This window comes from Engraulis encrasicolus, chromosome 24 (genome assembly GCF_034702125.1).
Source record: "Engraulis encrasicolus isolate BLACKSEA-1 chromosome 24, IST_EnEncr_1.0, whole genome shotgun sequence".
Lineage (NCBI taxonomy): Eukaryota > Metazoa > Chordata > Actinopteri > Clupeiformes > Engraulidae > Engraulis > Engraulis encrasicolus.
Window position 1 is genome coordinate 15,754,648 of NC_085880.1, and position 20,000 is coordinate 15,774,647.

Below are 20,000 nucleotides of genomic sequence, written 5' to 3' on the forward strand. Positions count from 1 at the left end.
CAGGCCCCGCCCCTAGCCCCGCCCATCCGAAGCGTCGCCACATCAACGATGAGACTATCCCTGCTCCAAACAGGAAGTGTGTGCTGCTGGAGAAGAACAATGATAATTACAGAAACATCACACACACACATGCAGGAAACATCACATACTCACATGGAGGAGAGAGTGTGTGTGTCTCCAAGGAAGAGTGTGTGTCTTGTTCTAAGGATAAAGTGTCAGGTTCTAAGGAGTGTGTGTCTAATTCTAAGGAGAAAGCGTCAAGCACTAAAGAGTGTGTGTCTAGTTCAAAGGATAAAGTATCAGGTTTTAAGGAGTGCGCGTCTGCAGAGGAACGGAACTTGCGCAAGACAGAGAAGTTTCCCTGTCAGGAGGAGGGAACCGAGCGGAAGAAAGGAGAACCTTCGCAGAACACACGCTCTCTCAAACTCTCTAACACACACTCTCCCTCGAACGCTCTCCCACACTCTCACTCGGGCCTGCCTGTTCAACAGCAGAATCTCGAGCATCGCAGCAGCGCCTTTGGCAGGCCAAGCAAGCGCGCTACACTGACGGACACACACACACACTCACACAGCGCCGATGCACGCTCGCACACACAGCACAAACACACACACGCCAGCTCACACACACATTCTGACACAGAGACGAGGCCAGCCTCAGTGGCGTACAGCCCATCGACCCCCCAACACACTCTCCCCACCCTCTCCCTCCAGCCCGGCACCCTGCTAGTAGGTTCCAACATGCTGCGATCAGGTATGTACCCCTACACGCACCACTTGGGGGCGCCATCTACACATGCACAAACACTCTCGCTCACACCCGCTCTCACACACACCCACACACCGCACATGCTCAAACACACTCGCACACACGCAAACACACGCACACACCCCGCCGCCAGCCTGTCCCTGCCCCCGACCCTGGCGTCGCTGGGCGCGGTGGGCGGTGGCCAGAACTGGTGCGCCAAGTGCAGCCTGGGATTCCGCATGACCTCCGACCTGGTGCTGCACATGCGCACTGCTCACCAGCAACAGCAGAGGGCGCCAGAGAGGCCACAGCAGCAGCAGCAGCAGCAGCTTAGCAATGACACCCTCAGGACGCGTAGGGAACAGCACCAGCAGCAGCAGCAGCGGCAGCAGCAGAGGCAGCAGCAACTTACCTGCCCACTGTGCCAGGAGACCTTCAGGGAGAGACACCACCTCTCAAGACACATGATATCTCACAACTAATGAACATGTGTGTGTGTGTGTGTGTGTGTGTGTGTGTGTGTGTGTGTGTGTGTGTGTGTGTGTGTGTGTGTGTGTGTGTGTGTGTGTGTGTGCACGTTTATGTGTGTGTATGGGTGTGTGGGAGAAAAGTAACAGACTTTGATGCAGAGTTATTTTACGGTGACATGTATTAAATGATATGATGCCTGTGCGTCTGTGTGTGTGTGTTTGTGAAACAGCCATACTGTTGATGTGTTTTTAACAAAGTTGTGTGAAGATAGATGGTGCTTGTAATGGTATTTGATATGTGTGACCTTGTTTGTGTGTGTGTGTGTGTGTGCGTGTGTGTGTGTGTGTGTGTGTGTGTGTGTGTGTGTGTGTGTGTGTGTGTGTGTGTGTGTGTGTGTGTGTGTGTGTGCGTGCGTGCGTGCGTGCGTGCGCGTGCGCGTGCGCGTGCGTGCGTGCGTGCGTGCGTGCGTGCGTGTGTGTGTGTGTGTGTGTGTGTGTGTGTGTGTGAGAGAGAGAGAGTGTATTTGTTATGTGCCTTATGAAACTCATGAAACTCTGGGGACATGTCATGTACGTATGTGATAGCAAATAAAATGTTGTAAAATTGTCTCTGATTTGAGTTCAATACGTACTGTATGAAATGTAGAAACAGGTTGGAGAATGGTGCATATCTTTTTGGCAAACCCATGAGGGAAAAAAATCGATTCAACTCACCCCTGATGTCACTACTGTGATGTCATTCTTACGTCTCTGCAGTAGGAACCAATAAGAGATGACTCTCGGGTCTTCCTAATTTGTACATATCCACTTACAAACAAAAGAAATGTAGCTCTGGTGTCATTGTTTGTAGCTGTCTGGATTTTAGTTGACCACTGAGGACTATTTAGAAGGGCAGGGCCAGCGCTAGGCATAGACTAGGTCAGGGATGTCAAACTCAAATTGACCGAGGGCCAAAATCCAAATGTGGAACGAAGTCGCGTGCCGAACTCAACAATTATTATTTTTTAAATGTACTAAAATAGTGCATGCATGCACTTCATACTCATGTTTAAATTTCACATACATTCTTTTCCATCATATTTGTTAGTTAAAATGTGTCTGCACATCCTGTGACACAGCAAATTTCATGTTCATGTCGTATTAAACTATACATTAATGGTGTATGTGGGACAACTGTTATACACATTTGAAATGGTCTCGCGGGCCGAATTAAATGGCTCCGCGGGCCAAATTTAGCACCCGGGCCTGAGTTTGACATCCCTGCACTAGGTGGTCGCCTAGGGCGCCAAATGTCTTAGGGGGGCACTACGGCCCACAGAACTACAATATTAAGTAAAATTAAATATCATTGACAATGATTTTTAATGGACACTCAGTACATATACATAGTAGGAGATCAGCTGTGCTCGATCAGATGTATGACACCATGTTTACAGATGCCAATGTCAAATTCCACAAAAAGAAAAGATCGGTGCTCGCCTAGGGCACCAAATTGACTAGAACCGGCCCTGTAGAAGGGTTATCATAGAGTAATAAAGGAAGGCCTGACAGGAAAACAATAACGCACACACACACACACACACACACTCTCTCTCTCTCTCTCTCTCTCTCTCTCTCTCTCTCTCTCACATCGCATGTATACACACACACACACACACACACACACACACACACAGTACAGTCAAACCTCACACCAGTAGGCCTCACTGAAGCGAACATTGCCCCCATGTGGCCAGTTTAAGCACATGTCTGGAGGTCTGCATCTGAATAAAAGAAATCAGTCAGAGAGAGAGAGAGATAGGGGAGGGAGGGAGGGAGAGAAGGAGGAACTGAGGGAAAGAGAGAAGACAGAGATGGACAAATAAGGAGAGAGCAAGAGAGAGAGAGGTTATGGAGAGATGGGATATGGAGCGAGAAAGACCCAGGAAGAATGTGTGAGAGAGATAGAAAGACAGAGCGATGGAGAGAATGATAGAGAGAAAGTGATGGGGTCGATGGGCTTGTCAGAGTCACATGTTAATCGCAGATGCCAATGCTGCTCACACTAATCATAACAAACGACTACCAGATAATTACGCACGCACGCACGCATGCAGAATTGGGTCTGAAGTGGGTGAGGATTGGGTACTAGTCGCACTGGATCCCCAAATTAGGTCCTTGTTAAAATGTAGCTGGGGGGGCTTTCAGACTGCTTTTGTCCTGAGCCCGGCTAAAGCTATCAGCGACCCTGCGCACACACACACACACACACACACACGCACACACACACACACACACACACACACACACACACACACGGGCGCGCACACACACACACACACACACACACGGGCGCGCGAGCGCACACACACACACACACACACACACACACACACGGGCGCACGCACACACACACACGCGCGCACACACACACGGCCGCGGACACACACACACACACACACAGCTGTCCTCTAATGAGAATTAATGATGAAGATGAAGATTAATGATGTTCTTAGAGGGGAGAAAAAAACGACAGAGAGAGAGATAGAGAGAGAGAGAGAGAGAGAGAGAGAGAGAGAGAGAGAGTTAGAAAGAGAGAGAGAGTTAGAGAGAGAGAGAGAGAGAGAGTGTGTGAGAGAGTTAGAAAGAGAGAGAGAGAGAGAGAGAGAGAGTGAGAGAGTTAGAAAGAGAGAGAGCGAGAGAGAGAGAGAGAGAGAGTGACCTTGGAGTGTTCTTTGTGCCTTCTTTCATCTACTCATCTTTTCATTCCTCCATTCCATCCCTCCCTTGATCTCTCCCTCCCACCCTCACATCCTCTATCCCTCCATTTCTTCCTTTCTATCCCTTCTTTTCTTCCTTTCTATCGCCTCACCTCCTTTGCCCTTTACCTCATTTTGACTGATCTTAGTCTTTTCACCCATACTCCTGACTGTGTGTGTGTGTGTGTGTGTGTGTGTGTGTGTGTGTGTGTGTGTGCGCGTGTATGTGTGTCAGAGAGAGAGAGAGAGCGAGAGAGAGAGATAGAGAGAGGAGGAGGAGAGAGAGAGGGAGAGAGAGTGGGGGGAGGGGAAGAGAGCAAGAGACAGAGAGAGAGGAGGGCAGAGGAGTTTCTGTCAGAAGAGGAGAACAAAACAACAGATCGATGTTAATGCTGTTGTTGAGAGACCAAGGGTATTTCTCGATGTGTAGTGTGCTTGCCTTGCAAGGCAAGGCTCAAAGCCTCACAAGCATCTCAAACGATTAAGGATGGAATGCATGGAAGCGTGGAAGTGATTGTGAAAGTTTTGGCCATTATACACTTGTTTTCAACTGATTTTAAACACTATCGGTTGGCTGTATTTCTGTAGTGGGGATAATTGTCCGTAGCCGAAAGCTGTGAAATGCAACACCAACTTAATGGGCACAAACCATGATCAAGTTGTGTTGAGCGAATTGAAGATATTCACATGCAGGGGTGGATCAATGGACGGGCCTACCGGGCCCAGACCCATACGATAATAATCTTTCCAAGGTGCTTCATGTGCCAGCCAATAGAGTGAACAATGAACTGGTATAGTGCCTAGGCCAAGCCAGGTCCGGGACCCCAAGGGGGCCAGAGGGCCAGAGCCCCCAAGGGGCCAGGCCAACTTGGCCCCATGGCCACGACCCAAACCAGCCTTCAAAACCACCTTTGCAATAATTATCTTTCCAATTATTTGAGTTCATGAGTTGCTACCATTGATTGTGGTTGCTACAAAAAGGACTGTGTTGTGTGTAGGCCTGCCTACTATCTGGTGAATTCACCATTCAAAATTACGCTTTTGGGCTTTCAGTCATGACTGATGGGCAGTAATCTCTGAATAGCATTACATGTGTGGCCATGTGACATTAATTTTCCTCGATGGGATTTGCCATTCCTTGCTCTAAAATGGATTAGAATGCAGGAAATTACATCTAAAAATGCTACATTTTCTGGGGGAGGGCCCCCACACCCCTCAACACAAATTGCCCACCCACCAACAGCATCCCCTGCCAAAAATGTGTTGCCATGCCTCTGCGCACACACTATGTACGTATAGTTCTGCCCCACTCTATAACATGGGAAAACTGGTGTGTATCGTAGTGTCCAATTACCTGCTAGCTGTGAGCACCGTGTATAGTTCTCTTAGCATGTCCCATTAGCGGGGTCAAGGTGAGTTTTTTGGGGGGGTTGGGGGGTCAAGACAGTGTCTGGCCCAGTGGGCCGGAATTTCTTAGGAAACAACAACATACCATATATTGTGCTTAAACATGCATTTCCCACACCTGTAATAGAAAAACCCTAGTGCGAGCTTGGAGACGTGAAGTACTCTGGGTATTTTGTCATGGCAAGGATGCATCAAGTGTGGCCTTGGAAATGCTACCAATCAAGAGCGTGGCACTTGGTAGATTTTGAAGCATGCTTAACTTTGGAACAGTACTTGGCCAGTCGCAATGACCTGAAAATCTGCGTTTCTTTCACAATGAGAAATAGCCAAAAAGTGAAGTGACCTGGGAAGAGCTGGAAGAAGTGTGTAATGTGTGTGTGTGTGTGTGTGTGTGTGTGTGTGTGTGTGTGTGTGTGTGTGTGTGTGTGTGTGTGTGTGTGTGTGTGTGTGTGTGTGTGTGTGTGTGTGCATGTGTGTGTGTGTGCTGTTCGTCCTTCAGATGCAGAGGGGCTTTTGGTGTGTCTGATTAGTGGTGTCTGGTATAATTGATTGATTGGGCCTGATGTGATGTGAATGGGATTGGTACTGTCTGCCGTGGTTAACTGATGTGTACCGTGTGTGTGTGTGTGTGAGCGTGTGTGTGTGTGTGTGTGTGTGTGTGTGTGTGTGTGTGTGTGTGTGTGAGCGTGTGTGTGTGTGTGTACGCACAATGTGTTTCTGCATGGTTATGCATCTGTAGAACCATCATGTCTCATTATTGTAATTAAACACACAATAGACATCAAATCAATCAATTACACGCACACACGCATGCACACACGCACACAACCCAATCCATCAATAATGCTTGACGGCATGACCAAAGACAGACAGACACAGACAGACAGACAGACAGACAGACAGACAGACAGACAGACAGACAGACACACACACACACACATACACACACACATCAAGCTGTTACATCACAGACTAAACATCTAACACACAAAGTAGTCTTTAGTTTGCATGAGCACACACACACACACACACACACACACACACACACACACACACACACACACACACACACACACACACACACACACACACACACACACACACACACACAGAGCCGGTTCTCTGTGGGGCCCTAAGCAAAAATATGCCAAGGGGCCCCTCTAACTATATAAAAAAACAAGTCCCCCCCCCCCCCCTCCACCACCACCCCCCACCCCCTTACACTTCCGGCCTGATAAACTGAAATTATTATTATATTAAATTATATTATATTAAATTATTTCCCACAAAAGGTTAAACATAAAAAATGGCATCGGTACCAATGTGGCATACAAGTCCTTAGTAATCTAAATTTGAAAAAAAACATTGTCTTTCCATAAAAGTTCCCATTAATTTAGAAATGACACAAACTAGACTGGATGCCAACAAAATACATTTCCTTTAATTATTTGCACAGGTGTTGCCTAACAGTAGCCTAAATTAGATATTGGAGGCCAGGCTTGCACATCTAAAGACATAAGGCTTGCACATGCAAGACGTGGTGGTAATGTGAAAGTAGCCTACGGTAGCCTACTTTAAGTAGCCTAAGTGAGCAAGTGAATACACTGCGTGCCCTCGCCAAAGTCTTCTCTCGCCAGGAGGAGTAAAATGAACAAGTTGCATTTCTCCTCACAAAGTTACAGTAACGTTCCAAGCGGAGTTTAGCATATTGCGTCGTATTTCGCTGTTAAAAGTGTTGATCACTCTCCATCACCCTCTGCAAGCGGGGCTGGTGCACGATATCCACACACGACTTTCATTGTTTTGGCGAACTGATTAGAAAAGCCGACTTGATGGAGGACTAGGCTACTGAGTAAATTATTCAATAAAATATTCGGGAGATAGACAGATCATAATCGCAGCGTCAATCGCGCACACATCCAAACACACAGACGCGCGACCCGTCCCTTTCCTCTCGTCTCCTCCGGGCGGGCGCAAGCACACGCACACGCACACACACACACACACGGCACCGCTTCCATCTCATACTCTTCTCCGTTGATTCGATTGCACTCACGTTTCGTCGGCTAGAAGTCAGCTGATGTTTCTCAACTAGGCAGCTACTACAACTTTCGAAACTGTAGAAACTCACTCACATTGACAGCAAGACATAATTTCCTTCACTCTTCCCTGATGATTCAATTACACAGGCGGACTTAAGTTCCCGTGCTTGTAACGAGCACTGACTGACATGAGCAGGAACTCGGCATTGTTGTGAGATTCTCAATCAAGATTCTCACTCCTGTTCCATCCGAAATTAACCACAGAAGAAGGGGCGAACCACGTAGGCCTAGTTACGTGACGGAATCAATAATAAGTTCGTCGTTTTTTAAGCCTAGGCCTATATATATATTTTTTTTACCTCAACGTAAATGACGTCATGGGCAACGCGAGGCCCTACGCAGAGAGCGTAGTGAGCGTTATGGGCCCGCCGGCTCTGCACACACACACAGTCCAACCTTTATATGTTCCTATCTTTGTGGGGGTCTTCCAATCATATTTATCCTAACAATAGCTAAAGAATACTAAAATGTGCCCATACCAAAACAATCCCTAACCCTAACCTGTCAGTGAGGAAATGTTTTTACACTTTTACTTTTACCAGTAACAACAAAACTACCCCAGCAAAAGGGGTCAAAACATTTAGGGTCCAGGATTTGGGCCCCAAATGGAGCGAGGGCCCCAGCATGTGGGTGTGCTCCAATAGCAGTGGCCTCACGAAGTAGGATTGGGTGAGTACACACAGGCACACAGCAACAGCAACACACACACACACACACACACACACACACACACACACACACACACACACACACACACACACACACACACACACACACACAGACACATACACAGACACACACACACACACACTTTCCATTTGAGGAAATAAATCTACTTACACATGGTTTATATATACACATGTTTATTAATTTATTTATTCCTTTATCAAAATAGTGGCCTTTACATACAGCTCCTCTCACATACAGCTTTCACGCACAGCTCTTCACACACACACACACACACACACACACACACACACACACACACACACACACACACACACACACACACACACACACACACACACACACACACACACACACTTCACATGGGCAGGGGGATGTGTGCATGACATGTATTGCAGACTCAGTGTGTCTTTTATAGATTTCCATAGTGTAATTTTGTGCTCTGTCATTATCTCTCTCTCTCTCTGTGTGTGTGTGTGTGTGTGTGTGTGTGTGTGTGTGTGTGTGTGTGTGTGTGTGTGTGTGTGTGTGTGTGTGTGTGTGTGTGTGTGTGCGTGTGTGTGTGTGCGTGCGCCAAAAGCTGATTTTTGGGGACATCCTGAAAGCTCCCTGCAACACACAGCCTAACAAAGGCACTTCATACAGCAGTGTGTGTGACCATGCGTGGTCTGTGTGTGTGTGTGTGTGTGTGTGTGTGTGACCATCCGTGGTCTGTGTGTGTGTGTGTTTGTGTGTATAAAGGGTGGGGTACAGCTAACAACATTACACTCCGATATAAAACATTGTCAGCGCGCTCTATGCTTGTAGACACTATATGGCTTTAGCTTAGAGACATGTATATCACATATTTTCTTTAGCAGTTTATCTCCACAATTTATGCTGCCCATACACAAATGTTTGTTTCGTGTGAATATTTGCCTCTACCAATTTCTAAGTCGTCATTATGACTGAGAAATGTACACTTTTTCCATATATGAAAAGGTGTACCTCCTCCATGTCCACCATTTTGAATAACCAATTATAGACATCTTTGGCTGCAAAACTTACTGAAGGTCTACTTTGATCAGAGCAGTAAATATTAGTGTATTACTTTACAAATATTCATGAAAAGATCAAGATTGTGAACGGGCAGAATACATTTTGAAAATAAACGGTTGAAATGACATACTCCACAGCATGTAGCAGGTTTACACACATGCCTTTCAGCAGTCACATAAAAAGCAGACAGATAAACAGCAGCCTAAGGCATGTTGTAGCTATTGCAGATATATATAGCTCAGACATATATCACTTTTGGCTATACCGAGCATACATCAGCTGAAAGCATATATATATTCTACATGTGAAACTTAGATGAGATGTGTTAATATCTTAGATGTAGATATACATGATGTATGTTCCCTTTCTCTATAGCACATAAAACAGCCATGAGTGTTTTTGCTATAGGTAGGGCCTAGCCTATAGCTACTGTATAGATTAAATGCCTAACATACGACGCATCTAATCCCTTAAATGACTTATAGCCTATAGCATATCTACGACCTGTATTCTATAACCCATATCATAAATATAGAGCACATATATCATATCTCAAATATATCATATATAGCATATTTATCATTTGAATTCTTCAGCTGTGTAGCAGGTGATGACGTAAGAGTCTTTGGCTGCAGCAAACAGATTCGTAAACAACATACAGCACCCTATGTAAACAGGGCTAACATTACGGCTAATACACATACGTACGTACTATTAAAGCAGACAGCAAATGTATAGCGCGACGTACCTCACGGAGCAATATAAAGACAATATAAAAACAGCTAGGCTGGTATCATACACAGTATATAGATTTTAATAGAGTGCATGTGAAATACGATGGCTGTAGCTGTGTAGACATAGGCAATAAAAGCCAGTAAAAAAATAACAGCTAGGCTAACAGGCTGGTGTTAATTAAGTATTGACTGTAGTGTACCGCTGTCTGGAAACTCTAGGTGTGAACATACACAATAGGCAAATGGCGCATAGAACAGAGCTGCGGATTCTAGAATTGGAATACTTTCCATGAGTATAGTAGGCTACAATAGTACACTACTCTTTCCATGGGTAATTTCCATGAGACAAAAGCTGGCATACTACCTAGCACTAATTACACAAAACTAGTAGTATACTTAAGGAGTATTGCTGGAATACTACTTCTTAAAGCGTAGTAGCAATACTACTTTTATTGCGTGTAGTAGTAATCTTAACAGAAAGCATATTTCACTGGACTCCCCTTTTATAGTGTGTAGTATCCTCGCAATGTCGACAGTGGATATACTTCATAGACTAGCTGATTAATCTGAACTCAGTCACAGTGCAGAAGTCTGTAGTCCTCCCCACCACCTTACCAGCAGTGATGGGCAACCTGGGGTGCGTTTCTTGACAACGTTATTGCAACTTACTTGGTTGCAATACAATTTCCCATTGGCCACCTACTAAGTTGCTAACTAGTTAGCAATGATGCTGTCGAGAAACAGGGACCTGAATTTCGAAGCTACAATCCAGCTCCATATACAGTTTTCCAAGTGACCTTATTTTACCTGTCCAACTCAATCAGGTCATCCAAATTGGACATGAAAAAAACAGGGTCATGTGAAATATATGGCACTGGATTGTAGCTTCTGAATCCTGGTTGCCCATCACTGCTCTCCAGCTAATCTTGTAACCTGACTTTAGGATAATTTACCAGCTAATCTGTTTATCTACCCAAGATAATCTAACCTGTTATGTGGGCCTACCTGCGGGACATAGATACACACACTAGAAGCTTTTGGCGTGGCCCAGCAATGGGTGCCGCTGGGTGGGCTGGTATATTATGTTTGTCATGGATGTTGTGTTACCGCCACCTACAGGATAACATGTGTATCGCCTTGTCATCAATTGATGGCAGCTGTATACCAGCAAAACATGTCGGCGATCTGACTTGAGCTATTCGTTCCAATACCAAGGAGTGGTCAAATAGCTATCTAGTTTTCGATGTCCGCAGAATAATCTATCAGATAACCTGCTAACCTACCAACAGGATAACTTAGCAGCTGTTCACATCGCCCCAGGATAACCTTCCTACGCACTGGTTCCAAGCCAGTCAGCTGTGGCTAGGGTCAGGTAGGTGTGGCTATGACATGAGGGGTGTGGCCACATGGAGATATGGGTGGTTATGGGCCTGGTCATAACGAAGTGGGTGATGGTATGTCTAGGTGTTTGTGGTTATGGGCGGAGTCATTGGCTGGCAAGTGCGCCAACTGTCATATCAATGTGGGTGTGGCTACGATCAGGTAGGTGGGTAGTGGACATGAGCACTGTCTATGTCCATACTGTCTTAAGTCCATGTATAAGTACTGTCTATGTCTATACTGTCTATGTCCTTACCTAGATTAGTCTATGTCTGTATGGGAAAGCAAGAAATGTAATTTCAAATTCTTTGTATGACCAGTGCATGTAAAGAAATTGACAATAAAACCTACTTGACTTGACTTGACTTGACATATTCTGTGGTCTAATGAGCAGCTACTGTACATAATTAACACACACATGAAAATATTTCTTACTTGACATTTATATACTGTATATAAAATAATATCAAAGTTCATGAATGTAAATAATGTGTAGGCTATACAGTATGTGCATTATCAGTTTGGCAAAACACCTTGCTTCCCTAAGGTAAGTTCTATGTGCTACATGTAGTCACATGATCTCTATCAACCAATCATAACGTCACTAATTCACTTAATGTGTGTGCTGACGTGTTACAAATGAAGAGGTTCATTGCAAAATGACGTATAGCACTTTTGGAACATTTTGGGAAATTGACATTTTCATATTGGGCATTGCAAGCTGCATTTTTTTTGCATTGCATTGCAAAATGCATTTTTCTATAGATGTAAAAAGTATGTTCTCAAAATATTTCAATGACAAGAATTCACACATAGATGACAGGACGTCTGAACAGTCATTTCCAAAAATAAAACGCAGAAGTAAAAAAATGGTGCTTACGTCATTTTGCACTATAAATGACCTGATCACATTTTGCCCTGTACAGTGCAGTATACACAGTGTTAAGCCCTGCAACACTAACAAATGCAGTGATTATAAGCAACTGCATATTATGCTTTTCATTGCTGCATGTTGCATCATGACATGTGCTCTTGTCACGTCATGGGTATGTTGTTTTTGTGAAGCACTGTACACAATGACATGCTGTGCTGGTTGCTCATCTGTGCAATTACAGTACGGTATATGATGCTCACACAGTGTTGTACAGTGATGTGCTGGTTTGTTACTGTAGGCATGTAATGTTGCAGTCATGGCCTAGTGATTAAGGAGATGCTCTTAAGATCAGAGGGTTGCAGGTTCATATCCCAATCCTCCACTCCCTATCTCACTCCCCGGCTGAGGGGCCCTTGAGCAAGGCACCTAAACCCCACCCTGCTCCAGGGACTGTAACCAATACCCTGTACTTAAAATAACTGTTATTCACGTTGGAAAAATGCATCAGCTAAGTGTAATGTAGTGTAAAGTGATGTGCTCATGAGGTAAGATATACAATCATGTGAAGATTCACATCATGTGAAGAGCAATGTACAGTTACAGTATTATGCAGTGCTGGTTAAGTACTGAACAATGATACAGTAGACCTCCTTGGTACTGAATGATCATGTGAAGCTTGTATAGTACTGTACATTATACAATGATATGCTGTAATGTGCTGGTTGGGTGCTGTACAAGCATGTGCATGACCTAATGGCGTAAAATATACAATCATATCATGTGCTCTTTCAGTACAATCATATCATGTGCTGCTTCAGTACAATCATATCATGTGCTCATTGAGTACAATCAAATTATGTGCTTATCAAGTACAATCAAATTATGTGCTCAATCATCGTATCATGTGCTCTATATAGAGTATGTTGTACACACCACTTGTGCTCTGGATGATGGGATGTGCTCTTGGTGTAACAATAATACTTCCTTGGACTTCCTGATGGTGGCGGTGGTGCACCAGAATGGAATGCAGCGATCCCATGTGCTCTGGTCATGGTGTAGCAGCAGTGGTGATGTGCGATCACATGTGCTGCTCTCTTCCTCTATCCCTATGCGTGCTTGCGGACCCCTAGTGGTAAACGTACCCCTGGTTGGGAAACAACACTCTAAGGGATATGATCATATGTCCTCTTGTCATGGAGTAGCCGTAGTGGTGATTTGTAAGATCACATATGCTCTTGAAATGGTGTAACAGAGGAGATATGTAGTCGTGCTCTTGTGGATATGATCACATGTGCTCTCCTCATGGTGTAGCAGTACTGGTGTTAATGTGTAGCCATCACATGTGCTTTTGTCATGATGTAGCAGCATGGTGGTGGTGCAGTGATCACATGTGCTCTTGACATAATGGATACGATCAAATGTGTTCTCCTCATGGTGTAGCGGTGATGGACAACCTGGATTTCAGAAGCTACAGTCCAGTGCCACATATTCCAAATGACCTACCTAGTTTGACCTGTCCACGTAGAGCATTTGGACTGGTAAAACCAGGTTGTTTGGAATATGTGGCACTGGATTATAGCTTCTGAATCCAGGTTGCCCATCACTGGTGGTGATGTGTGTAGTCATCACATGTGCTCCTCTCATGGTGCTAGGTAGGTAGTAATGGGCGGCCGTGGTCAAATGGATGCCATCACACATGCTCTTCTCGTGATACAGCAGTCGTGCTGTTTTGGTGGTGATGCTGCCTCACTGTTGTAGTCATTCAGGTATTTCCTGAATACGACTCTTAGTGGCCACGGCCCCTCCCCCTGGCCATATGACCGCCAAAGTGGGCGGGCTCAGACAGGAGCCCTCCAGCTGTCATTGGTTACCGCCGGAGAGGGTGGGCGTGTCAGACGGAAGCCGCCAGTTGCCACTGGTTACCGTGGAGCTGCAGGATTCCTTGAAGGATCTCCAACCAAACCTTATAGCAGAAGAGGTACTGCTCCTACACACACACACGCGCGCACGCACACACGCACGCACGCACGCACACGCACACACACACACCCAAAAAAACAAGAAAAGCATTGAATGAACATCTCACATCAGTTTTTTTGAGGTACGTGTAGTGTGGTATCTTCAAGACATAATGGTCTGCTTTTATAAGAATCGTCCGCCATGTGTCACATACTGAACTATACTATGTTCTTCTCTGATCTGGGAACAGTTGCTGCGTACCTCTCTGGTCTTTGTGCTTACCTCCAAGCAGTCTGCCTCACAGGGCTCTTTTTTTAGTATTTAGGTTGCTTAAAGGTGCACGGTGTAATATTCTTTTTAGCAGTTTCTTTCCTGAATTCATGCTGCCCATTCATAAATATTACATTTTCATGAATACTTACCACCACCAGCAAATTCTAAGTATTCATTATGACTCGGAATATTACACTTGTCACACATTAAAAGAAGGATCTTCTCCATGTCTGGTATTTTTAATTTCCAGAAATACAGAAATAGACATTTTTGGCTATAGGTTAGTGTGTGTGCGTGTGTGTGTGTGCGTGCGTGCGTGCGTGCGTGCGTGCGTGCGTGCGTGCGTGCGTGCGTGCGTGTGTGTGTGTGTGTGTGTGTGTGTGTGTGTGTGTGTGTGTGTGTGTGTGTGTGTGTGTGTGAACTGACCTTTGTCTGTATCATTCCATGACGTTGCGTCCGCATCTCCTTCACAATGTCACTCACACTGACCTATGGAACACACACACACACACACACACACACACACACACACACACACACACACACACACACACACACACACACACACACACACACACACCAAATGCAGAGTATTTTTAGCATTCCTGATGATGATACTGTATCCAACGGCACATCTATTATTCAAACATTCTTCAAAAAGAATGACACAGACACAGACACACACACTGAGGTCTTGGTGTATTCTCTGGATGATGACACTAATGCATATCACTGATTCTTGAGAAAGCGGCTAAAACATGTCTCTGCAATAAACTGCCAATTCTGTTGAAAATAAACTACATTTTCATGAACAAAATGAATCCAGGTAAAGACACAGGGGTCTGTTACATAAATGTACAGTCGTTTGAAATATTTAAGTGTAATTTTATTACTTTTCATGGCTATAAACCTGCCCACACCCTGTAAAAACAGCTGTCCCAAGGACAGACATCATTTCAATTGACTTAAAATGTAAAAATCACTGATATTATTGAATAATATCACCATGATGTGAAAGTCCATATTGAAGTGGTTCTGCAGATATGCACATAGTGCGTGTAAAGCAATATTTACTACTATTTTCTGATTGCTCAAAGTGTGTCAAGCATATTAGTCACCAGCGTCAGATTTATTTAAAAAGACAATAAAATCAGGTATGCGCAAGGTCATTGTCATTACAGTGTTTCTCATACATTGAGGAAACTATGGCGGCCCGCCATAGTTTAAATATGGCCGCCATAGTTTACGAAAATGTAAAAAAAAATTTTTTTTTTACTTTTTTTAAACTTTTTTTTAAACGATTTCCGTTTTTGTTAAAAACGATTTGAATTACGATTTCCTTCGCATTTTCCTCCTGGAGTAAATACATCCTATAGAGAAAACCACAAGTGCTTGAAAGACAGAGGGATCAAAAGCCTAGTCAATTTGTTATAGTTAACTTGGGTTTGGGCAGGGAAGCAGGAAGTGGGGTGCTCCGGGTGCTGGACATCATAGCCTTTCTACCTACTGCATCACTTGTGTATTAGGCCTACCCTAAATTCAGACATAGTTTTTTTCCTCATTATTATTCTAAAATAGAAACACAAAATATGAATATTTTCTACTTTTTTAATACTTATAAGTAGTTTGAAATGTGAATGCAATTTTGGTTTGAAATGAGTGATTAACTTTTAGACCCCAACCAGACCGGAACACTGGTGTAGAACGGTGCAGCCAGTGACGCGGGAGAGATGTTTGTTTTGTTTAGCTTGTGGTGTCAAGGTAGTAATAAATGTGGTATTAACAGCGATATGTTGGCATGCATCAACATACACGGTCTTAAACCCATTGGAGGAGCTAACTTGTTGTGAAGAGAAGTCTCATCACTTTGGTGATCAAACACGGACCAACTAAGCAAGGAATTGGGTGAATTTAAAGTGCGACGGTAGAAGGGAATGTCACCAAAATTGTGCATCGTGTCAGGTAAGAAGTGACTTTTGTTCCTTGCGGTGGAGATTGGATTCGTAGTAGCACATTGGTAGGCTAGGTCTTGCCTATTGCTGGTGAAGTCTATCTTAGCCTCGTTTGCTATGGGGTGAATCTGTAGCACAGCCGATGTTGTGCGTGGCTTGTCTATCAACTGTTGCCAAAGTTGAATTGCCGCGGTGTGAAATGGCTGTGCTATTGTTAGATGTTTTGGACTTTTGTAGTGGTGGCGATTTGTTCCTTTTGCCTCTTGCTGCTGATTTGACCACCGTTTAGCCTATGGCCTACGTCAAATGCAAACTAAAGGTGGCTGGCTTTCACACTCTCTCTGTATCAATAGCCAGCAATGGCACGAGCTGCTTTGGCGCTTTGCCTACTTTTCTCGCCGATCACAGCACAAACGTCAGAGTGTCAGAGCGTAATCACATTCGGGAAGCGGTATGCCTGTCTCTGTGTCGTGCGTGCTTTTGTGCGCGACAGGGAGACAGGGCAGTTGTCCTGATCGTATGCATCTTGAGATACACAGTCGCAATTGCAAGACAATCTAAATTGTTTGAAAGCCTCTCACAAGTGCATCGCATAGCCTAGTCATGCATTTCTACTAATTTCACACATTGTAGACTGCCCATGGAGAAGAGAGAAACTGTCACGGCAGCGCGATTTGCTCTTGAACACGCCCTCACCTCCACATTAGGTGCGCGTTTCCCTTCCGCAAGAAGAACTTAATAATTTTGAAGAATTTTGAAAAAAGTCATCCTTGGTTAGGCTACATAAAACATGAAGAAGTTAGTCAGATGGGATTCGCCATTCTTCATCCTAAAATTGATTAGAATGCAGGAAATTGCATCTAAAAAACACTTTTTTTTTTCCTGGGAGAGGACTCCCAGAGCCTCCGCCGACCACAGCAACCCCTGGTAAAAATGAGTTCCTGCGTTCCTGGGTTTGGGAGCAATATAAAAAAACTTCAGAGAAGGGACAGTTGGGATGAGTTTACTAACACTCCCCAGGCTTTGTTTTACAGTTGTAATGAGTTAGGTGACAGGCCTTCATTGACACAGCAGAGGAGACATCGGGCTGCATATAGAAATGAATGTGTAATGAATGTGAATATAGACATAAATGTGTAATATGTTGTTCAGCCCTTTTAATGGAAGGAATTTTGAAAAACTGGCCCTGTGACCAGCACCCCTCATGTAGAATGTGTACGCCTATGTGTGTGGGGGAAAAGGCATAGCCTACCCTCTTAGACCCTTTTTGTCTATGCGTTACACACAGTGATCTTAAATTCTTATCTCTGCTCCTATTTTGTTTTATTATTGTTTTCATTATATAGACCCCTGCATGAGGGACAAATGAAACTGTGTTGTAAACAGAAATGATTCACTGTACTGCATTTTTTGACAATGACAATGTACTACTATTAAACATGTCATGGGTAAAATGGGTAGCCTNATTTCTCTTATTCATCTTTACTTAAGTTTCACTTTATTCTCCAAGTTGATTTTTATTTTTATTTTATTATTATTTTGTCACTTGCATTATATATATATATTTTTTTTTGACTATTCCTTAAACTAAGCATTGTCTCCTTTGACATAGGCCTATGCCTTTTGGTATCCTCCAACACTGTCAGTACACGTCAACCTAACCGACTGTTGATTGACATGGTTAGCACCTATTAGGTGAACTCTATATAAGGAAGTCCTCTGTGATTTTGTCTGTTTGCACTGAGGAAGGTCTGGTGACCGAAAACGTTTTGCACTTTTGGGTAGCACCTTGATCACTTGTACATATGTAAAGCAATAAATCAATTATTGCATCGGCTGCTGGTGTGCGAGTTCTACTCTTTGCTTCTGTGGATTATCGCTTTGGAACCAACGCACCCACAAGGACTGGGTTTATTGGCGCGACACCCCTCTGTCTTTTGTCTAGCCTTATTTCTCAAAATATAAATGGCTGAAATGTTGGCCCAGGCCTATAGTTTCTCCATGCGCCAATGTCATACTGTACTCATTGTTTTGCCGTTTTGCATTCACGCTGTGTGAATACAACTCAGCCCCCCCCAAAGGCCCGCGTGAGAAGACCCCCCCCCCCGGAAAAAAATCCCTGCTGCCCCCATAGTTTCCAAAATTTCTGTGGGAAACACTGCATTACTTAGGACCCCTTTTCAAACCTTTAGTTCTACTGAGTACTTCACGATCACTGAAGCTCCTGTAAGTTTACTAATTTCTCCTCAATTTGATAATTTGTTTGGACACTGGTACTGTCCCAACCATAAACTGTCAACACCGTCGGGGGTTTTAATAGTATTATTGTTACATTAATGTTAATTATATATACTTTTTCAGAAGCATCATGAAGCCCCTAAGAAACAGAGCGAAAACGAAGTGGCTAATGTGAGCAAAAAATGCACAATATGTAAAAGAGTGTTTTTTTGTCTCACACCGTCAGATGTCACCACCGTCAGATTTTGTTCCGCTCATCATCTTGTTCCTTATTTTACTAAATTGTGCTGGTTAATGAAACATTACCAGACATGTTAGTAATAATTGTGACCCAAACTTATACTCCAGCCTCCACTGAGGTGCATTTGGAGGGTTTTTTGTCACAAAACCTGACGGTGGTGACATCTGATGTAGTTCACAAAAAAGCACATGTTTTACATGTTTTTGACAAGTTTTAAGAATATGCTTCCAATAAGTATCTACAATTATGTTGAATTGTAAAAGTAATTCACTTAAATACAGTAAACTTGTTTTTTTTTACTTCTAATTCTGTCTGACGCTGGTGACAAAACCAAGAAAGAACCCATTTTATGAAAAATGTAAAACATGGGGAGCTTGGCCAATACATTCACTGCACAGCCAAGACGTTCATCTATGATAATACACCTGTATATTTTGGATTTGAACAACTTAAAACCTGTTTATGCCACATTTTCAATAATCTAGGCCTACTTCCTACAGTATCTAACAAATGAAGAAAAAACACATGCACAAACATACTGTGCACACACAAAAATAAAGTGTTTATGCTAGATGTCATTGACTTGAGAGGGCTATTTATTTTGCTAAATGTAGGTAATAATTAGGTCACTTTCACCACCTTCAGATTACTGTCACCACCGTCAGTTCTTAAGTCACCACCGTTAGAAGGAGTTTTGGATATTTTAAATGAATGTGCTTACAAAACTTTCCTTTGTAGTTGTTGAATTATCAAAGTAATAGCAAATTTAAGCCTACACGAATATTTGTGAAATTACAAAACATTGTTTGATCTATTTAGCCATTAAGTAAGCATTGTCTGACAGCACATATTTTTAAATTAGAACACATGAAGCAGTATTAAAATAGAATGAAAGTGAATTTTCAACATTTAAAGGCGTATGTGTGAACCAAAAAACACACAAAATCACTTAAAAACTCCAGATACATATGCAACCAAATCAATACACTTTTTATTGCTTTTAATTGTGTCTGACGGTGTTGACAAAAAACAAGGTATGATCGGAGAAAACCCTGATTTCTGAAAAAAATGGAAAATGGGGAGATTGGCCTTGTGCATTTCTGAAAAGCCAAGACCTTTGTCTACGAGGATATACCATATTATTTTGTAATTCACTTCGT

General features: G+C 43.5%; 1 protein-coding gene across 1 annotated transcript in view; it reads right to left on the reverse strand.

The window, feature by feature from the left end:
- Positions 1–14,068: 14,068 nt before the first annotated feature.
- The window catches only part of ptpn20 (protein tyrosine phosphatase non-receptor type 20), a 70,638-nt gene continuing 64,706 nt past the window's right edge, over positions 14,069–20,000 (reverse strand). The window contains exons 48-49 of the mRNA XM_063192088.1: positions 14,836–14,898; positions 14,069–14,164 (exon numbers count right to left, since the gene is read on the reverse strand). Coding sequence (XP_063048158.1) covers positions 14,069–14,164; positions 14,836–14,898 — 159 coding nt within the window. The remainder of the gene's footprint in view (positions 14,165–14,835; positions 14,899–20,000) is intronic.